A 12,286-nucleotide genomic window follows, 5' to 3' on the forward strand; every position below is an offset into this window, starting at 1 on the left:
CACACATATATATATATATATATATATATATATATAAAGAAAAATAAAAAGAAAAAGGAGAAGGAGAAGAAGGAAATAGGAAGAGGAAAAAAGAAAGAAGTGGAAAGAAGAGCACGAGGAAGAGGAAGAGGAAGAGGAAGTAGAAAGAAAATAATAGTCGAACCTGCCAAGGAGAGAAACCGAGGAAGGAAAAAGGGGAAAGGAATTTGTTGTTGGGTTTGTGTGGGATACGACGATAGAAAGAGATAAAGGGAGAAAAGTGGGAGAGAGAGAAGAAAAGGAAAGGAGGAAGAGGAAGAGAAAGGGAAAGGGAAAGGGAAAGGGAAAGGGAAGGAAAAATAAAAGGGAAGAAGACCGGAGGAAGAGTAGCTAGTTTCGAAGAAGGAGAGCGAGAAAGAGGACGCTACCGTACACAGTTCGAGAGTCACGAGTGTTGTGTGCTCAGAGATAGAGATAGAGATAGAGAGATAGAGATAAATAGATAGAAGGAAAGAAAGAAAAAGAGAGACAAAAAGAGAAAGAAAGAAAGAAAGAAAGAAAGAAAGAAAGAGATAGATAGATAGATAGATATATATAGTGTGTGTCGTGCGCTCTCTCGCGTTACATCGTCGTGCGTGTCCCGTTTTCATCTTCTCCCCTCCCTTTCTCCGTAATTCTTCTCCTTTTTTCTAGTCTTCATCATCTTCTTCTTCTTCTTCATCCGATCCTCCGATCGTCCGTCCGTCCGTTCGTTCGTTCGTTCGTTTGTACGTACATACGTTCGTTCGTTCGTTCGTTCGTTCGTTCCTACGTTCGTTCGTTCCGTTTCGTTTCGTTTCGTCCGTTCGCGCGTGCGGTACGAAATAGAGAAAGAGAGAGAGAGAGAGAGAGAGATAGAAGATCGTCGTCTCTCTAGTCGGCAGTGTGTTTAGTGTCACAGTGCGTTAATCTACCTCAGTCGGTTAGCCGGCAGCCAACGACGGCGGAAAAGCTCATTTCCGAAAGCACGCGCTTCGAGAAAGGAGGATACCTAGCTAACCTAGCTACCTATCTATCGTCGTCGTCGTCGTCGTCGTCTTCGTTTTCGTCGTTTTCGTCGTTTACGCAGTATAATATAATATATTAACAACAGTGTTCTTCGAGATATATATATATATTTATATATATATATATTTATTATATATATATGTATGTATATATAATCACAGTCTCGCGCGCGTCAAAAGACACTACTGTGCGTTTTCGAATTAATTAACGAAAAAGAAGGATTTCCGATCGACTTTTTCTCTTTTTTTTTTTTCACTTGGTTTATTCTCTTATTTTTTTTCTTTTTTATTTTTTTATTATTGCCTTCGTCGTCGTCGTCGTCGTCGTCGTCGTCGTCGTTGTTGTTGTTGTTCTTAATATCATTATTATTATTATTATTATTTTTGCTGCGAATACTTTTCTTCTTTTTCGTTTTTTTTTTCTTTCGTCCTTTCTTTTTTCGAACTCACCTTTTATACTTTTCGTTTAATCGTGTGTGTGTGTGTGTTTTTTTTTCATCCCTTCGCTTTACCGTTCATTTACCGGCAAATCGTTCTTTTGCTGCTCGTGTGTGGATCATAATAGAGAGAGTATATAATATACATTTATATATATATATATACGTACATATATATATATATATAGAAATAAAAAAGATAAGTTTGGAAGAAAAGGGAAAAAACTGAAAACAGAACAGTTAAAAGTAAAACGTGATCAAACATGTCTCTGGATAGATTTGGAGAAAGTAGTGATATCCTACAGAAGGAGATGGAGCGTTTGGATATCGAAGAGAAGAATGGAGATAGTCAAAGGTAAATTATTTCATTCTTTTTTTTTTTTTTCTTTCTTTATTTTTTTTTATAATAAAAACATCTCTTACAAATCATCATTTATCCGAAACTAGCTAGCGATGAGATCGGTTGATGTACGGTGTTTCTCCTTTTTTGTTTTTTTCTTTTAATTTTTTTGATATACATACATACATACATACATATATTTATCCAAAAATGTCGGCGAATTGAACGAGAACTTTTGCTAGTGTTCTTACTGTAAGTAATTGTACTTATACTTACGTACATAGAACGCACATCACGTTGTAGGAAAGTTCGAGCGAAAGGTCATCGGTAGAAGTTTGATTAAATTATGACGAAACGAGGCGGACGTGAATATTCGAAAGCTTCGAGGGCGATCGTCGTTAATGGCATATTACATCGTCAAGACGATATATTCCCGAGGGTTTTTTTATATATATATATATATATGTATGTATGTATGTGTGTGTGTATATATATACACACATATATAAGTACTTTGTCCGTTCTTCGGACGAAAAGAGAAATAACAAAAAAATAAGAAATAAGGGAATACAGAGAAATAGAGAGAACTAGAGAAAGATATAAACAGATATAGATAAATAGATACATAGGAAGAGAGATAGATAGAGAAAAAAACGGTAAAAGGTTAGAAAAGAAGATTTTGTCGAGGATTTATTAACCGTTTCTTTTCGATCGTCAGACGATAAACATAAAGCGTAAGCGAACGTTGAACTCCGTCGAGGTCGTCTTACGTTCGAACTTCCTCGTGTCATTTAGAAACTCGTGTCTCGTTTCTCTAGTTCTATCTATCGTCTATTACTTAAATGTCCTCTATATAACTATACGTACTATTGTATCGATGTGTTGGAAACATACGTAGGAAAAGAAATATCGCTTTCGTAAGAAAACGCGCGAGTTATTACGATGGCGGATATGGGGATGGGGTAAAGGGTTGAATATGTTTTTTTTTATACATGGAAAATTCATCGCGAACCAATCATTTTGTTTTCTAAGAGAAGAAAAATTATTGTCCTTATATATATATATATATATATATACGATTGGTTAATATATATATTATGATTTTTCGTGTAGGTATTTTTATGTGCGTTTGCACGAGCGCGAACACGCGTGTGTGTGTGTGTGTGTGTGTGTGTGTGCGTTTCCACGAATTATCGAATCGTATCGCTTTTCGTTATCGTCTTTCGTCGGTTACAGATAAAAGAGAAAAATACGTGACTTTTATCAGTTTTTTTCTTTTTTTTTTTCCTTTTTTTTTTCGTCGAAAGAAAGAAAAGAGAGAGAGAGAGAGAGGAATTTGTCTAATTTCTATCTTTGTCATTCCTTATTTATTCTTGTTTTTGCGTTAAAATACTTTAGCGTGGAATTTGGATAATACGATAATATCAAATATACGTGACTTTTATCAGTTTTTCAGAGAAAGAAAAAAAGAGAGAGAGAGAGAGAGAAATTTGTCTGATTTTTATCTTTGGCCTTCGTTGTATCCTTCTTTTCATTCTAATGAAAGTATTTTCACTAATTTCACTAATTTCAGAAAGTAATTAGAATGTACTATTTCAGGGAGTAATTATAGAGTACTATTTCTCCTCTTTCTTCTTTTCAAAATTATCGAAACGCCTATAACATTCTAATGTCGCGTTCGATCGATTCTTTTCGTCTAATAATCACGCGCGCAAACGATCGTGTGATTGTTCGAGATTCTTGTGAAAAAATACAAACAAAAAAATAAAATGAGAAACAAGTAAAAAACGTTGGAAGAACATTGAACCAGGAAACGTGAATTAAAATTAAGATTCTTCAATTTTCTCGTCTCGTTAGATTTTTCCTCGCGCTTCTTTTCGCGCAATAATTTCGAGAAATATCGAGAACGATATATTTGTCGATTCGCCTGTGACCTTAAAAAACTAGTCTAGTTTTAATAGATAATAGTGTTTTCGTTCGTGCGTTATCGTTCGTAGCTCTTTGATTTTTTCGCCGATCGAGAAGTGTTCCCGCAGGGATTTTTTAATCGCTCCGTTATATTTCGATTATAATAATTATCTTTTTCTACTTCTTCGTCCTCTTCTTCTTTTTCATCGAAACTTCGATTGATGATATTTTCGATTATTTAGATATAATGAATTTGGTAGCTGTCCGATTGACGATATTATATTTTTAATATTTAAATATGATAAATAAATCGCGTGTTAGTGAAACATTTTGTGATTCGAGAAGAGATGAATAATTCTTTCGGAGAGAATGAGAGAGTAGGGTGATCAATTCGAAGAAGAAGTAGAAAAGGGAGAAGAAAAATAGTAGTAGTAGTAGTAGTAGTAGTAGGCGAGCTAGTAAAGTCAACGACCTTGTAAGTCATCAACGACGATAAGAAAGAAAAAGAGAAAGAAAGAAAGAAAAAGAGAAAGAGAGAGAAAAGAAACAGTCTCTCTCTCTCTCTCCTTTTATCTTTCAGTTTCGTACGGTTCCGCGATGGTTCCTCGAGAATATATATATATATAATATATATGTATATTTTACGTGTGTGTGTGTGTGTGTGTGTGTGTGTATTGCGTGTGTCGCCGCGCCGGCCATGGCCTTGGTGCGTATCGCACGTGGCACGGGCTCTCTCGTCCCTGAAATTCTCCTCCGTCCTCCTCGCGAGCTCCTCCTCCTCGTCCTCCTCCTCCTCCTCCTCCTCCTCCTCCTTCTCCTCCGCCTCTTCTTCTTCCATCTCCTCCTCTTGATCGTCACAGCAAGCAAGCAAGCAAGCTAGCTAGCTGCTAGCTAGCTTAGCTAGCTAGCAAGCAAGCGAACGAGCTAGCTTGCGAGCCAAACCGATGATAGGCTATCCTTCTGAACTGGCGGGAAATGAAAATCCAACGTTAGTCGGTGGTACGCGCAATGTTTAGTAGTCGTTGTTAGGTCGTTGCCCGATACCCGCCAATTGACGTGTTCCTTTTCTTAAATATATATATATATATGCGTGTCTGTATGTCTGAGTAATATACTTCTATCTAAAACTACCTAAGCTAAATCGTACGAGGTAGAATGAACTATAAATAATATTTAAATTGATACCGAGAAAAAAAGAAAAGAGAAGAGAAAAGAAAAAGATAAAAAGAATGAAGATTCTAAATGTCTATACCTATGTGATCTATTTTTTAATATTGAATAATGAAGTTTGTTATTAATTTTAGTAGTAGTAGTAGTAGTAGTAGTATTATCGGAAATTTCTAATTGATCCTCTGGTTTTTACGAATTCTTATGTATTATTAGAAAGATAATTATTTCTTATATCGTTCGATATATATATATATATATATATATATATATATTATATCGTTATTGCGTCTTTAACTAAATTTTTTCTTCTCTTTTCTTTCTCTTTCTTTTATTTTTCCTTTTTTTTTTCTTTTTACTAATCGGTACGACGTTTTACGCAAGGAACGATGATTAATCGTTCGTCCAAAAGTTAAGTTAGACTATGCTCGAAGACAAGGTCGAATACTGTATTCTATCTCTATCTTTCTCTCTCATTATTTCTTTCTTTCTTCTTCTCCTTCTTCTTTAATTCTTCTATATTTTTCTTTTAAGGGATCGCCCTTTGTTTTTTCTTGCCCTTCAATATATTTGGCAAAACTAAACGCATACAAACTCTATGATTCACTTTTTGTCTCTCTCTCTTTCTCTCGTAGTTTTTGATGTCGAAAAAAGAGATTGCGTTAGATTTGCGTTTTCTCTTTTTCTCTCTTCTTGCGTGCGTCATCTTGAACCAAGAACAGCGTGTATTTAACACCCGAAATAGTAAGAACGCGTTAAGAATTCTGTATCTCTCGTAAAAATAATATCGTGTTTCCGACGTAGAAACGTAAGGAGGAAATAAAAGAAAAAGGAAAAATGAGAGGAGAAAAAATAGAATAGATATATAGTTTGAAAACTGAAATTTGATTAAACGATTATTATCTTTGATTTTTCGTGAATCAATCGTAAAATACTAAAATACGCTTCTCTTCTAAGGATCGATATCCAATGACGTGATGTTTTCAATATTTTTTTCCGTCTTCGTTTCTTCTTCTCTTTTTTTGTTCGTCGATCGTATCCAAAAAGAAAACAAGACGAAATAAGATTGTCCTAGATATTCCTTCTATCTTAAAAGGGAAAGTTATCTTGTCTTTGGAACAATGGCGCGTCCATTTCGTTATCTTTTCTTTTTCTGTCTATTGACGATTTTTCTTAGAAGAGATTTTTAATATGCGTCATCGTTTCCAAAGAAAATCGTCAAAAGTCGTAAAAAATTTTATTCGACCCGTCTCTAAAGAAAATATTCGAAAAAGTTGAAGTTTCTTTCGTATCTTCCCGTTTCCCTTTTTCTCTTTTTTTTTTTTTCTTTCTTAATTTTTATTTATCCGACAAAGAATATTCTCTACGACGAAATTGAAATATTTTTTATAAAAATCGACTAACTGATAAATACGCTTATGGTACTTCATGATCTGTCCGCCATTTTGTAACTCTGCTTATACGCATATTTGCTTACTTACTTATGTTATCCTTATCGCGTAATCGCCATTTTGCGTTTATCGCCAATTGAAAAAATTCTTTTCTTGTTAAGACTTATTAAGTTTTTATTGATTCAATGGGCGAAAACAATCGTTGCGATAACGCGACAACGTTCCATCGAAAAAAGGATAGAAATTAACTCTGAATGGATCCCGGTAAGTCGGGTCCGCCATTTTATGTTCTCCATGGGAAAACTACGGGTCGGCGCAGCCCGCATGATTTTTCTTTTCTTTCCTTTTTTTTTTGTTTCTTTTATTCTGTTGTGCTTTTTTCTTTTATTTCCTATCACATTTTATACGAATATAATTTTTATACGTGGACATTATCCTTACTTACGTTTTCTTTTCTTTTATTTTCTTTTCTTTCTTTAATACGATTTATTACGTGATGTAAAATTCTTGAAGAGAAAAAAAAAGAAAAGAAAAGAAAAGGAAAAAAAAAGAGAAGAATTATTAATCCTTTATGCTTTACTCCGAACGAAAATTTAGAGTAACGTTCTAAAGTTGATGATCTAATATTCGTAGACATTTTTCTTTCGGAAACGGAACGAAAAAAAAGATACAGTCAAAAAAACGTGTATAGTCAATGGAAAATTCCCACTCGAATATATAAGCATGGGAAAGAGAGAGAGAGAGAGAGAGGAATCTCCTTTGCTGCCGCACGCACGCGCGCTTACACACACCCGCACTTCGTTCGCTCTCTCTCTCTCTCTCACTCATTCACGCACGCACGCACTCTATGCGTACGCCGACCGTGCGTAGTTGTACGTGGCTCTACCTTCTGGTGAAAACGCGCGGTAAGCCTTTCCTCGTTGAATGTCGGTAACGTAGTTTGTCTCTTCTTCCTCCTATAAAAATATATCTGTGTGTAGTATGTATGTGATAGAGGAGGACTGAGAGAGAAAAATAGAAAAAGTGTCAGCAAAAGTTAAATATAAAAATATTTTAACTATTTAAAATCGTGGTGAGGAGAAGAAAGAAGGGAGATGTTTCGTAGATAAAAGGACGATCGAATTGAAAAAGATATCTAAATTCTATTTGTCGTAGAATTATTTTCTTGTTCGATTTGATAAAAATAATCGTTAGTTACGTTAAGTCGTAAAATATTGGGTTTGCTAATAGAAAATAAATTAAACGATAAGGGAAGAAATAAATGAGAAAAAGAAAGATATATTTGTTTGTCTTGTTTGCTCTTATATCTATCATCCATCGCTTTTAGATCTTACTTTTTCAATTTTTATTTTCGAAGAATAGATTGTACCTAAGTAAGTATCTGGATAAATATTGTAATCTATAGAAAGATAATAGAGTCGTAACGATCGTATTCTCGAATTTTATTTTTGTTCGATATATCTCGAATGATAAAAGGGACGCGATCGTTAGGAGAGAAATTTCTAAATACTTCTTGTTAGTTTTGTTATTCGGTTCGATAAAAATAATCTTTAGTTTTGTTATTGGAAAGTAAATAGAACGATAAAGGAAGAAAGTAAATAAGAATATATCTATCGTTTCGTTTGACTCTATCAGCATAGACCATCTTACTTTCTAATTTTTATTTTCGAACAATGGGTCATATCCAAGTAAAACCAATGCATATATCCAAGTAATCTATGAAAACAATGGAACCGAACGTTTCTCTTTTGGTCCCTACTCCGCCCCTCTAACAACCGCCCCTTCTACCTTCATGGCCATTAGTTTTCTTTCTTTCTCACTTTGACATTGACATAATTGTGAAGGAAGAAACGAAAAGCATCGGATTTCTTTCTTCCTTACAAAAAAAAAAAAAAAAAAAGAAAGAAAAAATCCCTTTTTGGGCTTTATCTATCGATCTATCCTATAGGCCAAAGAAACTAGGAACGTTTGAGTTTCTACGAAAGGCTATTTTCGACAAAAGATATTTCAGGTAGTTTGTCCTGAACCTTCGAAGAGCAACCATCTGCTGTTGTTATCTTTCCTGGAACTTTTCACGAGGGATTTTCACGACAGCTGTCACTCTCTCTTTTTTTTGGCCCTTGAATTTCCCTTTGTTCGACCAATGGAAAGGACAGGAAAGGAAAGGTATACCTATTCATACATATATTTATATATATATATATACATCGTTATATATAGAATATATCTGAAATGGACAAAATGGCAGTCATGGCAGGCATGACGAATCGTTAAATGCACTTTAAATGAGTTTCGGCAACGTTATTTATTCTCTTCGTGTGAGAATGGGCTTTAACCAAATGCCTTTCGAATATCGACAGTTTTCAGGAAAAGCTTTTGATACGTTAGGTTTGCCAGATGGTGGTCGTTCGAGTAACTTTCTCTTTTTGCCTTTGTCGATCGCCAAAACCGATCGATGGGGGGATAACGTCGATTTCTAGCTTCAGGATTTATGGGATTTATTGTAAAGGATTTTCTATTGTTATTAATGTTTCGTTTTATAATAGACGATTTCGTTTATAATCAACGTTAACGGCAACGTAATCGGTAATATTTCATTCGACTATAATGATTCATCAACCATATAAATGTTGTACTTGGATTCATTTTTTTCTTTTACTTTTTCTTTTTATATCTTAAATTATAATAAATAAATCGTAAATAAAAATTAATGTATATGCTTGTGTATGTTTAATACGTACGTAGCTATAATTAATGGTAAAAAGATCTTGACGAAGAGGTCATGAGATCATTGCCGTAAAAATGGCGGCTCACCGGGGGGCTGCCATCGGCGGCGGCAGCGGCGACGATGTCGGCCATTTGCAAAACGAGCTTCCGATGCTTACGCATTCGCATTAACATATACGAGCAGCCGGTTCTACCACCATTTTGTCGCTCGCTCATTCATAACTAAGTACTTACTTACTTAATATACGTCCATCCGCGATCGTTAATTATAAATCGAGTTAAATATTTAATTATCATAGTTGATAAAATTTTTTTATTTCGTTCTTACTTTTTTTTTTTTTTTTAATAATTAATTATCTATTTAATATATTAAAGGAAGCGTCGTTCGTTTATAAGTTTTATTATTGCTCGTGTTTTTTCTCTCTCTCTTTTTTTTTTTCTATAAAACTTTAATAAAAAATCAATATTTTTTTCTCTGTTATATGATTAAAATTGTTGGTTGACATATAAGAAGATTATTGATTAACTAAATATAATTCATATTTAATATATCATAACTGTATTGATATAAATTATACTATATTTATATATATATATGTGTATACACAAACACATTTAGCTTTCACATTTATACAATGTTCTTTATAACTATTTCTTTTTATTACATTTTTTTTTTTTTTTTCTAACAAAAAAATATTGGATCATACAAAGTTAAAAATTTACAAAGATATTAATTAAAATGACAAAGGACAAACAAGCAAACAAAAGACCTATCATTAACAATTAATATTATTAATTTATGTTATTCTCTTGCAAATGAGACAAACAAAAAGTGTAACAAAATAATATTTCATCGTCGATAAAGTCTTAAACGGTAGCAAATTCCTTTCACGTGACTCGACCTCTTTTTAGGTCGTTGTCCCGCAAGAAAGAAATAGAGAAAGAAAGAGAGAAAAAGAGAGAAGAAGAAGAAGAAGAAGAAGAAAACGAAAGAGTATATGAGAGACGAATCGTTTAGGTGAAAAAAGATCCTGTCAGAGCGCATTAGCCTAAGTGATAATCGCGGAATTTCTCGTAGTCAGCTGAACGTTTGAATCTCTTGTTAGAGTTCCTTGCACCTTATTCGTTTCTTCTTTGTCCTCTTCGTCTCTTTTTTTCTTCTTCTTCTTTGTCCTCCTCTTCTTTTTCTTTGTTCTCTCTTTTCTTTTTTTTCATCCTTCTTGTTTCTTCTGTTTCTTCTTTTTCTTCTTAAAAGAGACAGAAAGAAAGATGGAAAAGTAAAAAGACGATTTTAAAATTTTGTTTTCATTTTTTCATCTTTTTTATATTCTATATGGAAAGGACAAAAGAATAAAAAAAAAAGAGGGGGGGGGGTATGCAACATACGGGTTGTTTGCGACTTGCGTTGTTATTCGACTATAGTCTTTCGCTGTTATCGCCATCAGATTCGTTCTCAGAAAGAGCATACGAAGCCAGCAACCTCATGAGAGATAGAGAGAAAGAGAGATAGACATTTTCTATCTACGTTCAATGACCTCTCTTTTTTCTCTCTTTTTCTTTTATATTCACACACACATACACACACGTACGATCAATGTTAATTCTTTGGTGGGCGGACTAAAGGAATAAGTGTATATGAATGAAGTTTTTAATAAAAACAGGATAATCATGTCGCTCTACTTTGTTTGTTATATGGTATTTGATTACATGTATTATAATTTTTAACTTTAATAGAACGATATATATAGAATATATATGTATGCATTTATATATGCATATATCTAAAAAAAAAAAAAAAAAAAAAAAAAAGAATCAAGCCAACCGATTCTTAATTACAACTGGTTTAACCTTTACAATATTATTGAATAAATATTGAATTAATTATACGTAATTAAATGCTACAAATAATTTAGGATTTACAAAATTAAGATAAGTCCTTTCGCGACCCACTTTTACGATCTTTTACGCGCCATCTCTCCATCATGGTAATTATTTCTCGAGTTTATCGCGAGTTTCAATGGACCGATCGATGAATCAAAGCAACCTCCCTCTTCTCGCCCATCTACATTTATCTGTCCGATCGATTCGACTTTAGATATATATTTAACTACGTTTTTCTTAGTATAAGTACAGTCTAGAATACAAACTCCTCGTGTTAATTCGTTGCATAATTTCTCGAAATTACATAACGATGCATCGTCTTTTAATTTCGTACGTATCTATGCACGTATACACGTACTCATCTATTAAATATTTTTCAATGAACGATACATAATCATATATATATATACACACACACACACACATACACATAAAGAGAGAAAAAGAAAAAAATTTATAGAATTGCACCAAAAGAATTAAAAATTGCATAAAAGAAATCTTTCCACGAAAATTCTATTTATAATAATATTTCTCTCTATTGTAGAGACCAAAAGAGTATGCGATAGAAGACAAACAGACAGACAGACAGACAGACGAATAGAGACAGAGAGAGAGAGAGAGAGAGAGAGAGAGAGAGAGAGAGAGAGAGAGAGAGAGAGAGAGAGAGAGAGAGAGAGTGAGAGTGAGAGTGAGAGTGAGAGTGAGAGAGAGGAGAAGATGGTCGAGTATGATGAGGCCCCTCCCCCTAAACCTACCCTACGAAATTTTAATTAAATTTCATAATCTCGAGACGACGCTGTCTCCTGCATTGTATGCAACAACCGGGACTTAAGCTTTTGTAATACCGAGTCGTCGTTTTCGTTCTCGTGGAATATGTTTATGCGATTTGTTGTCTCCCTTCTTCGTTATACTACTCATTCACTCACTCACTCACTCACTCACTTATTCTAATTCACTCTCATTTACTCTCTTACTCTATATCCATCTCTATCTTTCTCTCTCTTCCTCTCTCTTAGGCTCTTCTGCTTCATCGCGAAACGAATGTATCACCGTGGTTGCATTTAATTAATTTCTAGTCGGCGTCCACCGGTAGTTCCATCGTCGAGACGCAGTTTTTTTCTCTTTCTCCCTCCCTCCCTCTCTCTCTCTCTCTCTCTCTTTTTTCTCTCTTACCATCCTCTCTCCCTCCCCGTTCCTCTGCATACTTCACTCCCACACATCATCATACCTCTACTATATCCCTACGACTAAATAACGACGATCCCCCAAATTCGATTAAAGCCTACAAATCGGGTTTTCTCGCTCGTGCCGTACAAGAGAGAATGCTACTTCCGCGTATTATAGATACGTATATAAGTGTGTACGTGTATGTGTGCGCGCGTATATCTGATTGATTCATAAATAATTGAC

At 34.3% G+C, this 12,286-nt stretch overlaps 1 protein-coding gene across 7 annotated transcripts in view; it reads left to right on the plus strand.

The window, feature by feature from the left end:
- Positions 1 to 12,286, plus strand: part of LOC122636604 (insulin-like growth factor 2 mRNA-binding protein 1) — a 121,656-nt gene that overhangs the window by 52,663 nt on the left and 56,707 nt on the right. Inside the window, exon 1 of one of the 7 annotated variants that reach the window (XM_043828000.1) lies at positions 1,645 to 1,817. The exons of the other annotated variants lie outside the window; for them this stretch is intronic. Coding sequence (XP_043683935.1) covers positions 1,726 to 1,817 — 92 coding nt within the window. The 5' untranslated portion in view covers positions 1,645 to 1,725. Of the gene's footprint in view, positions 1 to 1,644; positions 1,818 to 12,286 lie in introns of those variants that run through there. 7 annotated transcript variants of the gene reach the window in all.

This window comes from Vespula pensylvanica, chromosome 22 (genome assembly GCF_014466175.1).
Source record: "Vespula pensylvanica isolate Volc-1 chromosome 22, ASM1446617v1, whole genome shotgun sequence".
In the NCBI taxonomy this organism is placed as follows: Eukaryota; Metazoa; Arthropoda; class Insecta; order Hymenoptera; family Vespidae; genus Vespula; species Vespula pensylvanica.